At 51.6% G+C, this 20,086-nt stretch overlaps 2 protein-coding genes and 1 pseudogene across 11 annotated transcripts; 2 read left to right on the top strand and 1 right to left on the bottom strand.

Annotated features, from left to right (window-relative positions):
- Positions 1–1,688: 1,688 nt before the first annotated feature.
- On the bottom strand, positions 1,689–16,691 carry LOC117087658. 9 transcript variants are annotated; one of them, XM_033218139.1, is made up of 3 exons: positions 16,592–16,685; positions 14,363–14,422; positions 1,689–2,735 (listed from the first exon to the last, which is right to left on the bottom strand). In XM_033218139.1, the coding sequence occupies exons 1-3, from the start codon at positions 16,631–16,633 to the stop codon at positions 2,241–2,243; spliced, it is 597 nt and encodes a 198-aa protein (XP_033074030.1). In that variant the 5' UTR covers positions 16,634–16,685; the 3' UTR covers positions 1,689–2,240. The 9 variants fall into 9 exon arrangements, 2 of the variants coding, with proteins under 2 accessions (XP_033074030.1, XP_033074029.1); XM_033218138.1 differs by lacking the exon at positions 16,592–16,685 and adding an exon at positions 14,662–15,045; XR_004438879.1 differs by lacking the exon at positions 1,689–2,735 and adding an exon at positions 13,557–13,747 and having other exon boundaries at positions 16,592–16,691.
- On the top strand, positions 3,513–4,598 carry LOC117087659 (annotated as a pseudogene).
- ZNF747 (zinc finger protein 747) lies at positions 15,038–19,673 on the top strand. 2 transcript variants are annotated; one of them, XM_033218134.1, is made up of 3 exons: positions 15,038–15,661; positions 15,802–15,915; positions 16,954–19,673. In XM_033218134.1, the coding sequence occupies exons 1-3, from the start codon at positions 15,466–15,468 to the stop codon at positions 17,601–17,603; spliced, it is 960 nt and encodes a 319-aa protein (XP_033074025.1). In that variant the 5' UTR covers positions 15,038–15,465; the 3' UTR covers positions 17,604–19,673. The 2 variants fall into 2 exon arrangements, with proteins under 2 accessions (XP_033074025.1, XP_033074024.1); XM_033218133.1 differs by having other exon boundaries at positions 16,951–19,673.
- Positions 19,674–20,086: the final 413 nt, after the last annotated feature.

Here is a 20,086-nt window from a genome sequence, read left to right as displayed (position 1 = left end):
ACTTATATGTTCCTTGCTCCTGGTGTGACTCATTTTTGCTGACCTGAATTTATTACATTTCCTGGAGCCTGGGATCTTGACCTTTTCTTTCTCACTTTAAGGGATGAGACCACCCCTCACATTGTCTTATGCCTAATATCTGCCTGCAAAGAAAGAAGAAGTAAAAACTAAAAGGCAGAAATGGAATCCACAGGCAGATAGCCCAGCACCGCACCCTGGGCCTGGTAGTTAAAAATCAACCCCTAGACCAGGCGCGGTGGCTCACGCCTGTAATCCCAGCACTTTGGGAGGCCGAGGCGGGTGGATCACAAGGTCAGGAGATCGAGACCATCCTGGCTAACACAGTGAAACCCCGTCTCCAACTAAAAATACAAAAAATTAGCCAGGCGTGGTAGCGGGCGCTTGTAGTCCCAGCTACTCAGGAGGCTGAGGCAGGAGAATTGCTTGAACCTGGGAGGCAGAGGTTGCAGTGAGCTGAGATCGCACCACTGCACTCCAGCCTGGGTGATAGAGCAAGACTCCAACTCAAAAAAAAAAATCAACCCCTGACCTGACTGCTTGTGTTATCTGTAGATTCCAGACATTGTATGGAAAAGCACTGTAAAAAAATCCCAGTCCTGTTCTGTTCCGTTCTGATTACTGGTGCATGCAGCCCCCAGTCACTACCCACTGTTTGCTCAGTCGATCACGACCCCCTCATGCAGACCCCCTTATAGTTGTGAACCCTTAAAAGGAACAGGAATTGCTTACTTGGGGAGCTCGGTGTTTGGAGACATGAGTCCGCTGATGCTCCCAGCTGAATAAAGCCCTTTCTTTCACAACTCGGTGTCTGAGGGGTTCTTGTCTGAGGCTCGTCCTGCTACAATTTTTTTTTTTTTTTTTTTTTGAGACAGAGTCTCGCTCTGCTGACCAGGCTGGAGGGCAGTGGAGCGATCTCTGCTCACTGCAGCCTCCGCCTCCCAGGTTCAAGTGATTCTCCTGCCTCAGCCTCCTGAGTAGCTGGGATTACAGGCACCTGCCACCACACCTGGCTAATTTTTATTTTTATTTTTAGTAGAGACGCGGTTTCACCATGTTGGCCAGGCTGGTCATGAACTCCTGACCTCAGGTGATCTGCCCCAGCTCAGCCTCACAAAGTGCTGGGATTACACGTGTGAGGCACCACACCTGGCCCAGACTGGGCTTCTTTTCCATTTCCTTCTTTCTTTCTTTCTTTTCTTTTTTTTGATGGTGTTTCACTCTTGTTGCCCAGGCTAGAGTGCAATGGCGCAATCTTAGCTCGCCACAACCTCCGCCTCCCAGGTTCAAGTGATTCTCCTGCCTCAGCCTCCTGAGTAGCTGGGATTACAGGCATGCACCATCATGACTGGCTAATTTTGTATTTTTAGTAGAGATGGGGTTTCTCCATATTGGTCAGACTGGTCTCAAACTCCCAACCTCAGTTGATTGGCCTGCCTCAGCCTCCCAAAGTGCTGAGATTACAGGTGTGAGTCACAGTGCTCGGCCTTTTTTTTTTTTTTTTTTAAGATAGGGTCTCACTCTGTCACCAAGGCTCGGGTGCAGTGGTGTGATCTCGGCTCACTGCAATCTCTGCCTCCCGGGTTCACGCCATTCTCCTGACTCAGCCTCTGGTGTAGTTGGGATTACAGGCATGTGTCACCACACCCAGCTAATTTTTGTACTTTTAGTAGAGATAGGGTTTCACCATGTTTGCCAGGCTGCTCTTGAACTCCTAATCTCAGGTGATCTGCCCTCCTTGGCCTCCCAAAGTGCTGGGATTACAGGCAGGAGGCACCACGCCCGGCACTTAATTTGACCGGTGACATCCCATGGGACTACAGTCAGGCTGTGCTATGAATCGGCCCATTCAGTGGCAGTGCGTGAATTCAAGTTTAGGATGAAGAAAGTTCATCTTTCTCTCTCCAGGTCCCTGGGCCCTGGAACAGCTGCCTGTGTGGTTGATGGCGGCTCCTCTTGTTGGCCTTGAGGCATGTGGGAATGTCACTGCCTGGTGAGCTCCTCAGTTGGCCAGCACTGTCTGGGAGTGGGGGGATGAGGGTGGCTCCCAGCGGTACCCATCTGAATGCTGCTGTTGTGAAAGTTGATTCTGTCACCTGAATATGAGTAGGCCTTGGGGAGTTGACAAGGCAAGAGTTAAGTTTTGAATCAGCAGTTTCCCAATGGCCACTCAGAAAAATAACACATTTGGAAGGGACCAGCAGGAGTCTATTTGGGAGCTGTCATAAGCCCTTGGCGTCAGAAACACTGACCTGGTCTCTGAGCTTTTGGCCAAGGCTCCCTGCAGCCAGACCTTCCCCAAACCTGCAGTCTCTGCCCTGCATCAACATCTGGCATTCACCCAGTACCTCATTCCTGTCCCCAGTGCAGCCACACTTTGCCAGTACCTTCAGCCAGGCCCCAGGTACTCCGGGGAGTGAACTTTTTCCCGCAGCTGGTACAGCACCCACTTCTCCCACAGCGAGGTCCACCCCTGCTTCCTGCTGCCCAGTGGGCCTGTGCTCCTTTGCCTGTCCCCACTGCTGGCAATGCTTGAGCCAGGGGCCCTTCAGTGGATCCACTGGCCTGGTGACATGGGCCTCAGAGGCTGACCTCCAGGATTGTGAACGCTGCCCCTGGTTCTTTCCCAGGAGGGTCCAGACCCCCACGGGAGCTTCCAGCACCTCCCAGAGCTCTTCCAGACAGTGGGTGATAGGCACCACGCTGAGGGGTCGGCACTGCAAGAAAAGAAATGTCATTGCTCTTAAGGGAAGTTTTCAGTTTTCTCTTGTGTCCTTCAGAGGCCTGAGAGCCTGGGAGACGTGGGGCTGGGACCACTCCCCCTGGGCAACACTGAATCCTTATGCCTCTCCCAAACTTTTTGCCTCTGCTCCCCAGGGTGAGAAAATAGCCCTTAGAGTCCACCGGGGACCAGAATAAACACACTTAACAAAGTAATCCATATCTTCCACCTGTTTGACACCCTCCCCCACACATAGATCTCCCCTTGAAAATTTTACTGCCCTAGCCAGATTTTCTTTGTCCTGTCATTTCTTTTAAAATTTATTGTTCTTGACCCAGCACAGTGGCTCACACCTGTAATCCCAGCACTCTGGGAGGCCAAGGTGGGTGGATTGGCTGAGGTCAGGAGTTCAAGACCAGCCTGACCAACATGGTGAAACTCCATCTCTACTAAAAATACAAAATTAGCTGGGTGTGGTGGTGCATGCCTGTAGTCCCAACTATCCAGGGTGCTGAGGCAGGAGAATTGCTTGAACCCAGGAGGCAGAGGTTGCAGTGAGCTGAGATCGCGCCAGTGCACTCCAGCCCGGGCAACAAGAGTGAAACTCCATCTCAAAAAAAAATAAATAAATAAAAATTATAGTTTGTTAAGAAATATAGGCCGGGCGCGGTGGCGTGGGTGACAAAGCGAGACTTCGTCAAAAAAAAAGAGAAGAAAGGAAGAAAGAAAGAAAGAGAGAAAGAAGAAAGAAAAGAAAAGAAAGAAAGTGATCAGTAGCTGCACCACTAGAAAGATGGTGGAGCAAGAGCAATGAAAAATCCTTTTGGTTCCAGAAAAATCTCCCGAAAAATAGGAGGGCTTATCAAGCCCTCAAAGCCACCTAGGCAAAGCAGGCACTTTTGGCAAAGAAGGAGCAGAGGAAAGGAAAAGTGCTCAGGTTTAAGCAACTGGAATCATTCCTACATGATTCCTGGCAGGAGAAACGTGACAAGGTGCATCTCAGACGACTAGAAGTGAAACCTCATGCCTTGGAATTGCCATATAAACATTCCTTGGTCTTTGTTGTATGCATCAAAAGGATTGATGGTGTGAGTTTACTGGTGCAGAGAACCGTTGCAAGACTTCGCCTAAAGAAAATTTTTAGTGGTGTCTTTGTAAAAAGTCACCCCCCAGAACCTAAAAACACTATGTATAGTGGAACCTTATGTGGCCTGAGGATTTCTAAATCTGAAGTCTGTCTGGGAACTCATTTTGAAACATGGACCAGCCAAGGTCAAGAATAAGACCATTGGCCAGGTGTGGTGGCACACATCTGTAATCCCAGCACTTTGGGAGGCCGAGGCGGGTGAATCACGAGGTCAGGAGATTGAGACCATCCTAGCTAACACGGTGAAACCTCATCTCTACTAAAAATATAAAAAATTAGCCAGGCATGTTGGCAGGCACCTGCAGTCCCAGCTACTTGGGAGGCTGAGGCAGGAGAATGGCGTGAACCCGGGAGGTGGAGCTTGCAGTGAGCCGAGATCACGCCACTGCACTCCAGCCTGGGCGACAGAGTGAAACTCTGTCTCAAAAAAAGAAAAAAAGAAGAGGAAGACCCTCCCTCTGACAGACAACACAGTGATTGAGGAGCACCTGGGGAAGTTTGGTGTCATTTGCCTGGAAGACCTCGTTCACTAAATTGCCTTCCCAGGGAAGCATTTCCAGGAGCTCTCATGGTTCTTGCGTCCTTTCCACCTCTCAGTGGCCCATCATGCTACCAAAAATGGAGTGGGCTTCCTCAAGGAGATTGGCACACCTCAACGAGATTGGTTATCAGGGTGAATGCATCAATCAGCTCATCTGCCAGCTGAACTAGACTCAGGTGCCAAACTGCGATAAATTTTTATCAATGAAGTGGAAGCATGTGTTTTTATTGTTTTGGGAATTTTTATCAAGTACTTCAGAGATTATTTCCTGCTTTATCTTCAAAAACTGAAAAGAAAAGACAGTAGCTGGCCAAGCGCGATGGCTCAAGCCTATAATACCAACACTTTGGGAGGCTGAGGCGGGCGTATCACCTGAGGTCAGGAGTTTGAGACCAGCCTGACCAACATGGAGAAACGCCATCTTTACTAAAAATATAAAAATTAGCTGGGCGTGGTGGCACATGCCTGTAATCCCAGCTACTCGGGAGGCTAAGGTAGGAGAATCGCTGGAACCTGGGAGGCGGAGGTTGTGGTGAGCAGAGATCACACCATCGCACTCCAGCCTGGGCAACGAGAGCGAAACTCCGTCTCAAAAAAAGAAAAGAAAAGACAGTAGCTTATGTTCATGGCAAGCACTTCTCATCACAGTCCAGTTCCAAGGAAAAATTCCAGCATTTTTTACATTGGGTGCCACGTCATCTGAAATCAGCACATTCCTTGGAGGAAGGAGTCTTGCTCTGTTGCATCTATCCTAGGGGATTTTTTTTTTTTTTTTTTTTTGAGACGGAGTCTCGCTCTGCCGCCCAGGCTGGAGTGCAGTGGCCGGATCTCGGCTCACTGCAAGCTCCGCCTCCCGGGTTCACGTCATTCTCCTGCCTCAGCCTCCCGAGTAGCTGGGACTACAGGCGCCCGCCACGTCGCCCGGCTAGTTTTTTGTATTTTTAGTAGAGACGGGGTTTCACCATGTTAGCCAGGATGGTCTCGATCTCCTGACCTCGTGATCCGCCCGTCTCGGCCTCCCAAAGTGCTGGGATTACAGGCTTGAGCCACCGCGCCCGGCCTATCCTAGGGTTTAATGTTGGTAAATGAGTAACTCTAGCATTTGTACAAGGCTCCTTAAGACTCCTGCAGCAGCCGACCAAGCCCAAGGACATTGATTTGTTTTTCTAAGGCCACCAGAACGGGCACAAAACAACCAGCGAGTAGGCAAGTGTAGGAGCAAAACTGCAAGTTTATTTTGGTCACCTAAGATGTGGGGAAGAGGTCTGTCGGCCTCCGGCAAAGAAGGCCGACAGAGTCCCCCGGTGGGGTTCTCGGACGGAGGTCCTGCAGTCCTGACATCCCGACAGGAGTGGAGGACTGAGGAAGGCCGCCCGTGGCGTCCCTCCGGAGCGGCTTTTCTAGGAGTGGGAGGGCAATAGGCGGGGCACAGGCGTGTCAGAGGGCGTTCCGCAGGTGCGACCAGGTAAATCTTGGTCTCTTCGGATTGACATCACCTGGCGCATGCCTAGTTGGTCTGCACCTTCCCGGGCGCCGGCTGCATTTTCGCACGCGCGGGAAAAGTTGGGGGGGGGATGAAGAACCCGGAAGTGCACCATCTTGCCTCCGTTCGTCCAAACAGTCCAGCCTTTTATTGATAATAGTGATAAAGGGGCGCCGTGGTCTGTCTGGCTACTTCCTGCTGTTAAGGGGCGCTGTTAAGGTCGAGGCCTATAGTTGGTATTTGGACGTACGGATGAGGAATAAAATAAGGCACAGTGTTAGCACAGGAACAAGGTATGGAAACATTTGTTGGAATATGGGCAAAACCCAGAAGGAAGGTCCCGGCAAGGTTGGGGTATTAAGGTTCTGTATCTCAGTTTTTTTATTTTATTGAGGGTTTGAATGTTAGTGTCTACTAGGCCTGACTTGCTAACATAATAGCAGCACTCTTCTCCCAGGAAGAGACAAGTGCCTCCTTTTTCAGCTGTAAGCAAGTCTAGGGCTCGCCTGTCTTGGGCAGCTACTTGGGCTATTGAGGTAGTTCGGTGCTGCAGGGAGGCCAGGCTTTCAGCTGATTCCAATAACTAGAGGGAGGAAAACAGCCCGTTTTTGATGGAAGTGGCGTAGTGGCATAGAAAGTTGCTGGAAAAGCTCTGCTACTTCTGCCTGGCTGTATAAAGTTAGACTGGGGACCAAGGACACGGGGACATAGAGGGATCAGTTAATGGCTGTATGTTTAAGAGTTTTAGAGAGAGACCAGTTGCACCAGAAATAGCCTCCAATGGGGGCTGTTTGGCCTCCATTGGGTGCCTGAGTATGATTACCTCAGGATGAATTTCGAGTTGAATAACGGAAAGGAAGGATTGGGCTATTTGGATTTTGGTATAGTGGCGCCTGGAGTGTGAGTGAATTGTGGGATGTTTGACCAGTTGTGTTGAAGGCCATGGGCGGGGGGCTGCCACTAGGCGGGGCCTTCTAAAGCCTCACAGAGGAAGCAGTGGGAGAGATTGGTTATATTCACAGTGTAGGTTAAGTTTAGCCTTTGGCAGATAAGTGTGAGCTATGAGAAGGGGGTCTCTATTGTGCGGAGAGAAGTTTGATAGCCTTAAGGAAGACAACTGGCAGAACTATGTACTACTGAGTGTGTTCGGCTGTCCTGTGGCCAAGTTTCAGTGATGAAAAGAAAAAAAATTGCCATACAGTAGGCGGACTAGGAAAGGTCTGAGTGTATGAGTGAAACAGCAATATAAGTATAAAATGAGGCTTCATTTTCAGTGTAGTCACAGAGTGTCCCTTGCCACTGGAGATGTTCGATAAGGTTAGGAGATGGGAGAACCACTGCTCTGGACTATTGTCTGGAGGTAGATATGGGTCTGGGGTTATGTATTGAAAGTCTGATAGGTTTATGTAGAGGATGGTGAGAAAGTGAGCTAAGCGCCAGGGGTCAGGGAGCATGAACTAGTTAAGAAAGTTTTGTAAGTTTGAGGCGAGTGGGGGAAAGTTGAACTGATGTCCACTGATTGTTCTCGGTGGGGGCCCTTTTTAGCTGGGAAATGTGAATCCAATGCGTGTGTCCCAGGAGTTTTGCTGCTGTATGTGTAGACAGAAGGACAATGTATGGGCCTTTCCACCTGGGCTGTAAGTCTTTGGCTTGGATATCTTTTATGTATACTTGGTCTCCGGGACTGAGGGAGAGATGTGGGTTGTAGGCGTCTGTTGGAGGAGGGTGTGCTAACTCAGCATGTTGTCTTAGGAGTTGTCTGAGAAGAGTGAGATATGGGAGGTAGTTCGCCAAAGGGGCTGGCAGGGAAGGTATTTGTTGGAGGGTTAGGGGCCGCCCGTAGACTAATTCGAACGGACTGAGGCCTGTTGGGCTTCGAGGTGCTGCCCACAGCCGGGTCAGGGCTAAGGGAAGGAGAGTTACCCACGACTGCCAGGTTTCGATTGAGAGTTGGGTGAGCTGCTGTTTGATGAGTCCGTTAGCCTTTTCTACCTTACCAGAAGACTGAGGCCTATAAGGGATGTGGAGTTTCCAGGTGATGTGTAGGAGGGCTGCCACCTGTTGGACTACCTTAGAGATGAATGCTGGACCATTGTCGGATTGAAGAGTGACCGGGAGGCCAAACCTAGGAATAATATGTTCAGTGAGTATGGAGGCAACAATGTTAGCGGTTTCTCCTGTGGTAGGATAGGCCTCGATCCACCCTGAAAAGGTGTCCACAAGGGTTAAGAGGTATTTGAATTTTTTATGTCTTGGCATATGTGTGAAATCAATTTGCCAATCTTCACCTGGTTGGTGTCCTCTGAGTTGATGGCTGGGATGGGGATTACGCAATGCGCCTTGAGGATTTGCCTTTAGGCAGGTAGAGCACTGCTGGTTGATTGTAAGTAAGTGTTTTTGTAGTGTTGGACAGTGGAGGAGGGGATTTAGGAAATCATATAAGGCTTTGGGTCCTATATGTAAAGAATTATGTATGTCTGTTAGAATGGTATGGAGTTGTGTTTCAGGAATAACTACTTTGTTATCAATATATATCCAGTCACCTATAGTTAGTTTGGCTGTTGTATTTTGTAATAGCTTAGCCTTTTCTTCCTGAGTGTAATTAGGGGCATACTGGGGGAAGAGAAAACAGGCAGAAGGAGGCTTAGGGGTGGAAAATCCGGTGGCTGACTTGGCAGTGACATCAGCAAAATTGTTGCCAGCTGCTACTGGGTTAGATGAAGTTTGGTGCCCTTTACAATGTATAATGGCTACCTTGGAAGGTGCTGACAGTGCATCTAGTAGTTTGAGTATTTGGTTTTTGTTAATAATAGGGGTACCGCCGGTGGTTAAAAACCCTCTCTCTTTCCAGATGACTGAATGGGTGTGTGCGATTAGAAAAGCATATTTAGAATCTGTGTATATGTTTACTGTTTTTCCTTTTGATAGTAGGAGTGCCTTGGTTAGTGCAGTGAGTTCTGCCTGCTGTGATGTGGTCCCTTGTGGTAGGGCTTTTGCCTCTAGAACTGTGGAAGAGGTAACTACTGCATATCCTGCCTGTCTGTTTCCTTGAGGGTTGATAAAGGAGCTGCCATCCACAAATAGGGTTAGTTGTGCATTATGAAGGGGCTGGTCATGCAAGTGTAGGTGGCTGGGGGGTTGAGCCTCCAGAACCTCAGGACAAGAATGTTTAGTATGGGGTGGTTTAAGAGAGTCTGGGCCGGGCACGGTGGCTCAAGCCTGTAATCCCAGCACTTTGGGAGGCCGAGACGGGCGGATCACGAGGTCAGGAGATCGAGACCATCCTGGCTAATACGGGGAAACCCTGTCTCTACTTAAAAATACAAAAAACTAGCCGGGCGACGAGGCGGGCGCCTGTAGTCCCAGCTACTCGGGAGGCTGAGGCAGGAGAATGGCATAAACCCGGGAGGCGGAGCTTGCAGTGAGCTGAGATCCGGCCACTGCACTCCAGCCTGGGTGGCAGAGCAAGACTCCGTCTCAAAAAAAAAAGAGAGTCTGGCAGTAAAGTGGCTGGATTTAGAGAGGAGCAAACTTCTAAAGTAACAGTGGGGTCTTCTATGAATAAGAGATGGAAAAGTTGGAGCCGGGATGGAGTTAAGTGGCTAATACTTTTATGAGAGATGAGATCCTGAAGACGGTGTGTGGAGAGGACTGTTAGATTACTGCCTCTAATGAGCTTTTTTGCTTCCTGGGTCAGGCAGGCTGCCGCTGCTAACGCACGCAGACAGGGTTGCCAGCCTTGTACAGTTGGGTCTAGCTGTTTGGATAGATAGGCCACAGGACGGTGGGTGTTACCGACAGGCTGGGCTAAGAGACCAACTGCCACTTTCTGCCTTTCATCTGTAAAGAGTTGGAAGGGACGCTGGAAATCAGGCAGTGAGAGAGTGGGTTGTGAGAGAAGGCAAGCTTTTAAGCGGGTGAAATGAGTCGAGATTAACTTGGGGTTGGACAAAGGCCCATGTGGGGTTTCTTTAACTGCAGCGTATAAAGGTTTGGCTAGGATTCCAAAATTGGGGATCCAATGTCTGAAGAAACCTATTAGACCTAGGAAGGATTGAATTTCTTTTGCATCTTGAGGGGGAAGAAGGTTACATATTAGGGCCATGTGGTCGGTAGTTAGTGACCGGGTTGTTGGGGTGATTTCAATTCCTAAGTATATGATGGTTTAGCAAGAAATTTGGGCCTTGTGTTTAGATACTCTATAACCTAATGAGCCTAAATGGTTGAGGAGAGTTGCAGTGTCTAGAAGAGAGTCTTGTTTGGTAGGGCTACAGATTAGGAGATCATCTACATACTGTAGAACTTTTCTATTAGTGAGAGGGCAGGAGGCAAGGTCTTTTGCTAAGGCCTGACCAAAGAAATGGGGGCTGTCCCGGAACCCTTGTGGGAGGCCTGTCCACGTCAGTTGAGTGGAGGTATGTGTGTCTGGGTCCTCCCATGTGAAAGCAAAAAGGAACTGGCAGTCTGTGTGTAGGGGTATGGTAAAGAAAGCATCCTTAAGGTCTAGCACAGTAAAATAAGTAGAATTGGTGGGGATATGGGACAGAAGGTGTAAGGGTTGGGAACTACAGGGTGCGTGGGACGGGTGGCTTCATTGACTAGCCGAAGATCCTGTACTAACCTATACGTTCCATCTGCCTTTTTAACTGGAAGTATTGGCGTGTTACAGGGGGAATGTGTGCGGACAAGAATATGTTGGCTAAGTAGTCGCGTGATAATTGGCTTTAAACCTTGTAGATGTGTCGGAGAGAGAGAGAGAATTGGGGGCGGTTTGGGAAACGAGTAGGATCTTTGAGCTTGACGAGAACTGGTGGGTGGTGGGCAGCTATGACCGGGGTGGAAGTGTCCCACACCTGAGGGTGTACAAAAATAGGGAAGATGGGGGGTGGGGGTGACATAGGAGGAGCGTGTGCGCTTGCACAAAGCATGAGCAACAGGTCATGAGGGGGTTGAAGGGGAGTGGATGGGTTGGTGGGAATGTATATGGAGGCCTTTAAGGTGCTCAGGATGTCTCAGCCTAGTAAGGGGGTAGGGCATGAGGGTATAATGAGGAACGAGTGCGCAAAGTAGTTGTTGGCCAGGCAGCAATTAAGGAGTGGAGTTTTTCGTGGGGTGGATGGCTTTCCGTCTACTCCTACTACAGAGATATTGGATGGAAGGCTAGGTCCAGAGAAGGACGGCAAAACAGAATAGGTAGCCCCGCTATCTATTAAAAAATTAATTGTCTTACCCGCTACCAGGAGAGTTACCCGCGGCTCAGCGAGGGTGATGGGGGTCCCCGAGTCTCGGCACCTTCAGTTGTACTTGTCGTCCAGATGTAGGAGCTCCCAGGATCCTGGGAAAGGGGGTCACATGGAGACGTGGCACCTGTTCTCAGGGTGGGGCAATCAGACTTCCAGTGTCCTCCCTGCTGGCAAGCAGGGCAGGGGGCTGCTGGTGGACGAGGGTTAGGACATTCACTGGCCCAATGTCCTGACGCCTTGCACTTATAGCAAGGCTGCATTGGGACTCGGGGACCCTGTGGACACCTGTTGGCATAGTGTCCTGCCTTGCCACACTTATAGCAGGCTCCTTTCGTGGCCTTGGAGTCTGTGGGGTGTGTGCTCTCTGGTCTGGGGTTACAACTGGGCTGTAAAGCCGCTGCTAGGAGCTGGGCCTTCTGTTTGAGGCGTGCCTGTCGCACTGCCTCAGCCGTCTCCTCTCTGGTATTATAGACCTTAAAGGCTAATTTAACCAGGTCTTGTATTGGTGCCTGAGGACCATCCTCTACCTTTTGAAGTTTCTTACGAATGTCAGGAGCTGATTGAGAAATGAAATAAGACGCCAAAATGGTGGCCCCTGTGGGGGAGGCCGGATCTAACTGGGTATATTGGGTTAGAACCTCAGTCAGTCTATTTAAGAATGCGGCTGGATTTTCTTCTAGATTTTGAATAATTTCTTTTAATTTGTTAAAATTTACAGTTTTGTTTGAGGCTGCTTGCATACCAGCCAACAAACACTGAACCATTATGCCTTGCCTACGGCGCCCAGGCTGGTTTGCTTGGTAGTTCCAGTCTGGGTCTGCCGAGGGGACTGCTTGCTCCCCTAGTGGGATGGCGGCATCAGTTAAATGTAGTTGGTTGGCGTGCTGCCTGGCGGCTGCTAGGATACGCTCTTGCTCCTCAGGGTTTAGGGTGGAGGTTAGGATAACCTGGAGGTCATGCCAAGTTAAGTCATAGGCCTGACAAAGGTATCTAAATCCCTTTATGTAGATGGTGGGATTAGCTGAGAAATCCCCTAAACGCTTCTCAATTTTGGAAAGATCGGCCAATGAAAAAGGGACATGTACTCTGACTACCCCCTCCGCCCCAGCCACCTCTCGCAAAGGCGCTAACACTGTAGGAGGGTGTGGGGCAGGAGTGGAGGCATCAGCAGGGCACTTAGAGCGGGTGTGTGCAGAGACAGGAGACTCAAGACAGCCAATTGGGGGCCCCGAAGGAGGCACGGGACTGAGTGAATTACTAGTAGGTAAGGAAGAGGAAGGAGGAGTCTGGACGGAGGGAGGAGAAGTATAGGGCGGAAGTGAGGGAAATCCTAGATCCTCAGGCTGAACAGAAAGGAATGAAGACTCCTCTTTTTCGGGTTCCTGTGAGCCGGCGTCCTTGGCTAGCATAACTTGGGTCGAAGAGTACCGGCTACACAGGTCGGGACGAGAGCGTAAGGCCCAAAAGCCTTGTACGTACGTAATTTCGGACCACTTGCCTAGCCGCTGGCAGAAATTGCTGAGGTCGATCACGCCACAGTGGAAAGGAAAATTAACCGCTTCCTCCTAAGGTCTTGTTCAAGCTGTAAGGTTTTTAAGTTGGCTAGGAGGCACCCTAAGGGGGTGCTCTTTGGAAATTTGGACTGGGGGGTTTCCAGTTTGTTTCCTCTTTACCGACACAATGGACACAATGGAAATGGAAGTGGATCTCTGCCTGGCTTCAAAGCGTCCTTTGGAACCAGCAGTGACAGACTGGAGGCTCATGGAGCCAAAGTGGAGATTACCTTCAGGCGGACGTCTCCATCCTGAACGGGTCTCCCGAGCCACTTGGTGGCTCAAAATGGACCTCGGACCTGCGCAGGATTTTGGCCGAGGGAGGTAAAGAGGAGACAAGGGCACTTACCCCAGAGAGGCCGTGAGAGTGAGGGAAGCAGGTCTCAGGTCCTGGTCTGTCTGCCGTGTGGGAGCAGGAGGAGGTTCCTCAACCCTTAGAGGCCTGAGGCGGGGTCTCCTCCCGGGTTTCGGCACCAACTGATTTGTTTTTCTAAGGCCACCAGAACGGGCACAAAACAACCAGCGAGTAGGCAAGTGTAGGAGCAAAACTGCAAGTTTATTTTGGTCACCTAAGGTGTGGGGAAGAGGTCTGTCGGCCTCCGGCAAAGAAGGCCGACAGAGTCCCCCGGTGGGGCTCTGGGACAGAGTTCCTGCAGTCCTGACATCCCGACAGGAGTGGAGGACTGAGGAAGGCCGCCCGTGGCGTCCCTCCGGAGCGGCTTTTCTAGGAGTGGGAGGGCAATAGGCGGGGCACGGGCGTGTGGGGGGGCGTTCCGCAGGTGCGACCAGGTAAATCTTGGTCTCTTCAGATTGACATCACCTGGCGCATGCCTAGTTGGTCTGCACCTTCCCGGGTTGCTGGCTGCATTTTCGCGCGTGCGGGCAAAGTTGGGGGGGGATGAAGAACCCGGAAGTGCACCATCTTGCCTCCGTTCGTCCAAACAGACATAATTGAATCTGGAGAGTCCTGGGGCCTTGTTTTGAAAAAGACTTGAAATACACATAGGAAGAAAGCCATAAAAATAAATGTTCACTTGTCTCTGAAAAAAAAAAAAAAGAAATATAAAAGCCAAACTTGGCTTCAGCCATTTTTTCTGACTGCTCTCTCTTGTGAAGATCCCTGAGTACATGTAAAACAGATACAATTTGTATTCTTTCATTTTTTCTTATTTATTTTTGAGACAGGGTCTCCTAAGTTGAGCAGGCTGATCTCATTCTATTGGACTCAAGAGATGCTCGTGCCTCGACCTCCCAGTAGATAGGATCACAGACGATTCTCAATCTAGGCCTACATTCAACTAAAGAGCCCATAAGAGCTAAAAGGCACCTTGGAGATGACTCTGACTGCAGTACACAGGACATGTATGAAGTCACGTGGAGGACAGAGTAGGCCATCAGGAAGTGTGAGATGGAGGTCTGGTGGGAGAGGTGGTGACATTTACTAAGCTAAAGATCCCAGGGGAAGCAGGTTGGGGTAAGAAAGGGATGAGCTGGTTTCGGGGGGAGGAGTCTTGGGCCATCAGCGTAGGGGCAGGACCTGAGGGGAGCTGAGAGCCTGGCTGCAGCTAGAGGGAGTCAGGCGGTCGGGAGGCGTTCTGCACAGCACATGGGAGAAGCTCCTACAATAGAGGCCCCTCTGACCTTCTCAAACTTACCCTACTCTCCTGGCTGCTTCCGCCATCTAGAAGCTCCAAGGATTTCAAGCTCCAACAAGCCTACAATAGAGGAGGGTCTCCTGTATCCACTCCATGGCTTTTGTGAAAGGAAAATAAATCTTGGGGCCCCCAAATCACTACCCTAAAGGTAAAAGTCAAGCTGGGAACTGCTTAGGGCCAATCTGCCTCCTATTCTATTCAAAGTCACCCCTTTGCTGGCTGACATAGATGCATATCTGATTGCATCCTTTGGAAACGCTAATCAGAAGCTCCAAAGAATGCAACCGTTTGTGCCTCACCTTCAGTTTCCTGGAAGCCCCTCCCTGCTTCAAGTCTTCCTGCCTTTGCTTCAAGTTGCCCCTACTTCTTACATACACTGATTGATGTCTCATGTCTCCATAAAACGTATAAAACTAAGCTGTGTCCCGACCACCTTGGGCACAGGTCGTAAGGACTTCCTGAGGCTGTCACGCGCGTGTCGTCAACCTTGGCAAGTAATTGAGATCTATCTCGGAATTTCTGGGTTCACACTTTTTGCTCTCAACATTGGGAATAGACTGCTGCCACCGTTCCTGAGGACAAAACGAGAGGGTGATGGGCTGGAGCCCGATTCTAAAAAGGTCCAGGGACGAAAACTAACTTCTGAGTTCACCACGGTTCTTTTCCGCCGGAGGCTCCTTTGTTTCTGCAAACCCGGGCTGGGCTCTGAGCTGTGCCGCCTCACTGGGTGGGGCCAGAGCATGAGCGGCTGGTTTTCAAGGCCGGCGCCTGTAGCCGCAACGGCCATTTTGGATTAGGGCACGGAGGGAACGCTTCCTGGGGGTGGGGACGGGGGCGTCGTCCTGGGTACAATTTTTCAGGGGCAAAGGTCGAGAGGTCGCGCAGCCGCAGTTTTTTTTGAAGAAATAGTCCAGTTCTGACTATGGACTCGCAGCCATCAGCCCTTAAGTTTCCATCCCCTCTAGTGGGCCCTCGGGGGTTCTAGTGACCTCCCTCCTTCCCTTGGGACTGGGCCGGGGAGGCGTTCTCGGGCGCGGGAGGTTCCGTATGCCCAGGCCCGGCCAGGGGAGGTGACCGATTCGTCGCTGGGGCTGACAGTCCCCATGGCGCCGCCTCTGGCCCCTCTCCCTTCTCGAGATCCAAACGGGGCAGTACCCGAGTGGAGAAAGCCCGGGACCGTGAGCTTCGCCGACGTGGCCGTGTACTTCTCTCGGGAGGAGTGGGGCTGCCTGCAACCCGCGCAGAGGGCCCTGTACCGGGACGTGATGCGGGAGACCTACTGCCACCTGGGCGCGCTCGGTGAGAGCCCCACCTGCTCGCCTGGGCCTTGCGCCCCCACACGCCCTGCCGCGCCTCTGGGAGCTGCGCGTGGAGTTGGGGGTCCCGGGGCAGAGCAGGCGGCCTCCCCGCAGCGTGGGGTTTGCGTTCTTCTCCCCCAGGAGTCGGAGGCAGCAAGCCGGGGCTCATCTCTTGGGTGGAGGAGGAGGCCGAACTATGGGATCCAGCTGCCCGGGATCCGGAGGTGACGAAGTGTCTGACAGAAACGGACCCAGGTGGAGTATCGGGTGCTAAGTCCCATGGGGACTTCTCTGTTCATGTCCCATCCCGGTTTCCTCTACCACCTCCAGCTACCTGCTTAGCAGTTTCCTCCCTGTTTCCACCAGCAGGGTAAGTCCCTGCCTTGGCCCCGGATGCAGCCTAGAAGGGGGCTGTGATGGGGACTCTGGCCCTGCCATACCCGCCTCTGAGTCCTCACCTCTGCGTGGTCACTACACTCTGGGGGCTTTTTTGTTTTGTTTTAGAGATAGGGTCTCTGTTGCCCAGACTGAGGTGCAGTGGTGCCATCATAGCTCACTGCAGCCTCGAACTCCGGGGCTCAAGCAATCGGATCAAGCAATCCTCCCGCTTGGGCCTCCAGAGTACCTAAGACTGTAAAGGCACTCGCCACCACGCCTGGTGGGTTTTTTTGTTTTTTTTTAATTAAAAAAATTTTTTTAAAGAGGTGGAGGTCCTGGTGTGTTGCCCAGGCTGGTCTCGAACTCTAGCCATCCTCTATCTCGGCCTCCCAAAGCACTGGGATCACAGTCACGAGCCACCGCGCCCGGCCTCTAAGTTCCGTTGGCTCTACCTCCACATCATGACCCGCCTCAGTCGTTTTCCTGCAGGATGGTTCCTATTCCCCTATGAGCCCCCCACCCCGCCCTCTCATTTCCTTCCTTCAGTTCTTACCTCAGCCTTTGCATTGTATCCAGCCCCACTGAACTTGGCCATGCCCGCCTGGTTCTGCCTTTCTTGGTGCTGTTCCTTCTGCCTAGAATATCGCCAGGTGTCCACTCCTCCTTCCGGATCAGGCCCAGATGTTCATGTCATCTCTGCCCTTCCCTGCGGTGACATTTCCCCAGCCCCGAGGCGGAATGGACTGTTTCTCCCTCCTGGCTCTGTCTGGCTCAGCAGCCGAGGAACAGGTGTCACTCCTCCATCTCCCAGGGGCAGCCGGGGGTCCAGCAGGCCTGTCCCTGTCCATGCGGGCTGTGGGATTCAAGGACCAGGATGAGCCGAGCCTGAACTCTCCCATCTTTATCTCCCAGCAGATTCCAGAAATGAGGAAGAGGAAAGACAATGGGAAGGGACGGGAGCCCTGGAGAAGCCTGTTCCTGTGACCGCCGGGTCTCCTGGGCTGAAGGTTCCCCAAGCCCCCTTTACCAGGCTGGAGCAGCCGTCCAAGGCACGGCGCCGGAGTCGCCCCCGCTTTTTTGTCCACCCCCCTGTCCCTCGAGCGGACCAGCGTCACGGCTGCTATGTGTGCGGGAAGAGCTTCGCCTGGCGCTCCACGCTGGTGGAGCACATCTACAGCCACAGGGGCGAGAAGCCCTTCCACTGCGCAGACTGCGGCAAGGGCTTTGGCCACGCTTCCTCCCTGAGCAAACACCGGGCCATCCATCGCGGGGAGCGGCCCCACCGCTGTTCCGAGTGTGGCAGGGCCTTCATGCGCCGCACGGCTCTGACTTCGCACCTGCGCGTCCACACCGGCGAGAAGCCCTACTGCTGCCCACAGTGTGGCCGCTGCTTTGGCCTGAAGACGGGCATGGCCAAGCACCAGTGGGTCCATCGGCCAGGGGGTGAGGGGCGCAGGGGTCGGCGCCCTGGGGGGCTCTCTGTGACCCTGACCCCTGGCCGCGGGGACCTGGACCCACCCGTGGGCTTCCAGCTGTACCCAGAGATATTCCAGGAATGTGGATGAAGGCCTCAAAAGTGACTATCTAGACATTGCGGGAGGCCCGAGATGGGCTCAGGGGCCCGAACCTCTGCAGCGCCCTGCAGGGAGGTCCCAGAATCCACGGCAAGAGCTGGCCTGGGGTGTGGACATTCTGAACGTGGGCCCTCAGCAGCCTCTTCTGCCAGCACCTTGCTCCCCGCTGCCCTGGGCTCTCCAAGGCCCCCTTTCCTGAGGCAGGGCTGAGGTGAGAACCCCCTAGACCTCCATACCGGGAAGCAAAAGTTGTTTCTCCTTCCAAAGATGCTAAGAGGATTGAGGTAGAGGAGAACCTTGTTTTTCTCTGTTGTCTTTTTCTTTTTACTTTTTTAATTTTTTGAGATGGAGTTTTGCTCTTGTTGCCCAGGCTGGAAGTGCAATGGTGCAATCTTCGCTCACTGCAATGTCCGCCTCCTGGGTTCAATCGATTCTCCTGCCTCAGCCACCTGAGTAGCTGGAATTACAGGCACACTATGCCTGGCTAATTTTTGTATTTTTAGTAGAGATGGGGTTTCACCATGTTGGCTAGGCTGGTCTCGAACTCCTGCCCTCAGGTGATCCACCCACCTCTGCCTCCCAAAGTGCTGGGATTACAGGCGTGAGCCACCTCACCCGGCCTTTTCTTTTTTATTCTTTGACCCTCCCACAACACAATACCCATTGTCTGTTTATTTATTTACATATTTTTAAGACAGCATCTTGCTCATCACCCAGGCTGGAATACAGTGGTGTGAACTGGGCTCATTGCAGCCTAGACCTGCAGGGCTCAAGGAATCCTCCTGCCCCAGCCTCCCAGATGGCTGAGACTACAGGTGGGCTACACTACGCCTGGCTAATTTTTAGGTTTTATGCAGAGATGGGGTTCCCACTATGTTGATCAGGCTGGTCTCAAACTCCTGGGTTCAAGCAATTTGCCCACCTTGGCCTCCCAAAGTGCTGGGATTACAGGGGAGCCACCGCACTGGCCTTCATTGGCTTTTTGCTGCACAACTTAAAAACCAGTGGCCCTGTACTGGATCTGGCCTGCAGTTGCTGTATTGATTTGGGCCCAGGCAGTGTTTTTAAGTGATAAGAATTAGTGGTGAAGATTTAAAAGGATATTTTGCACCAAAATCCAGGTTTCTGGCATCTCTAGAAAAATCCAAAGATTTTGCAAGTCCACCTAGGCTCTCAGAAAGTCGCAGTTGTTGGGAGCTGGGCTGGAGCCAGAACTCCCAACTTACCATGGCCACTCATCCTATCAGCCAAGCACGCGTTGCCATTCATCATTGCTTGCTTCTAGTGTTTTTGGTGTTTAAAGTACAGCAAAGAAGAAAGGAAAGTATTTCTTGAACCCATGTCTGTGTCAAAACAGTCCTTGCATCTTTCCTGTCTTTAGGTACGCACCATCTTTGCTGTCTTTAAGTATGTGCCATCATAGGCAGAAGGGAGTAGGCCAGGAACACCTGATGTTAGATTTGTAGCTAGTGGCAACTGTACCATCTGTATCCCCAAGCTCTACACAGAATCCCCCCAGCACTTCACAACTCCATTATCCATCTACCACTAATTCCTTTGTGGGCAGAGTCCAGCCATGAGCAGCACCTGCCCAAAGACAGCAAGGGCCTATGACCTCTGCTGGCCTGTGTGCCCTCGCCTGTCACCCAGCTCAGCCCTGTGTCTGGCCTACCCAGGGAGGAAGAAACCAGATTTGTCAAACTGGAAGGAGGTAGAAGTTTTGGAGACAAGACACTGTGTCAAGTGAAGTAATGAACTGACTTTATTCCAACCTCATCTCCAATCCAACCCCACCAAGGTCTCTCTCCCTTAGCTTTTCTGGGGTGGGTTGACTCGTGTGTCACCTTATCACAGGGACACATGGGGTGAGAAGAGGCACCTTGGCAGTAGGAGATACCTTTGTACCAGATTTTAATTCCCAGTGTACATCCCAGTCCGCTCCCCTAACCCTCAACACAGCCTGGGGAAAGCCCAGCTTGCAACACCAGTTCTCAGCCCAGACTGACAGCCAGATCTTGGCCCTGAGTATGCCAATTAAAGGTGCCATGATTATTACCTAGAGATCTCTGAGTGCTTTGAAGTTTGTAAAGCTTATTTAGGGCCCAGAAGCCAGACTCCAACTCCTCTGCTTCCTGCCCTCATGACCCAACTTTCCAGCATTTCATCAACTTTTTTAGTGTCATGAAACCCTTAAGCCTTAGCCCCACCCCATTCTCAGCTCTTTAGTTCGTGGTGTAGATATTTCCACCTAGAGGTAGGGTCGGGCTGAGTATCTTTTAAAAATGTAGCTGCTACTCTGCGGGAGTAGTGGCTCACACCTGTAATCCCAGCTCTTTGGGAGGCTGAGGCGGGTGGGTCACGAGGTCAGGAGACGGAGACCATCCAGGCTAACATGGTGAAACCCCGTCTCCACTAAAGGTACATTTTAGGCCGGGGTGGTGGCTCACGCCTGTAATCCCAGCACTTTAGGAGGC

Source organism: Trachypithecus francoisi, unplaced genomic scaffold, assembly GCF_009764315.1.
Source record: "Trachypithecus francoisi isolate TF-2019V2 unplaced genomic scaffold, Tfra_2.0 Lachesis_group10, whole genome shotgun sequence".
NCBI classification, from domain to species: domain Eukaryota; kingdom Metazoa; phylum Chordata; class Mammalia; order Primates; family Cercopithecidae; genus Trachypithecus; species Trachypithecus francoisi.
This window is presented reverse-complemented; position numbering and strand designations above follow the sequence as displayed.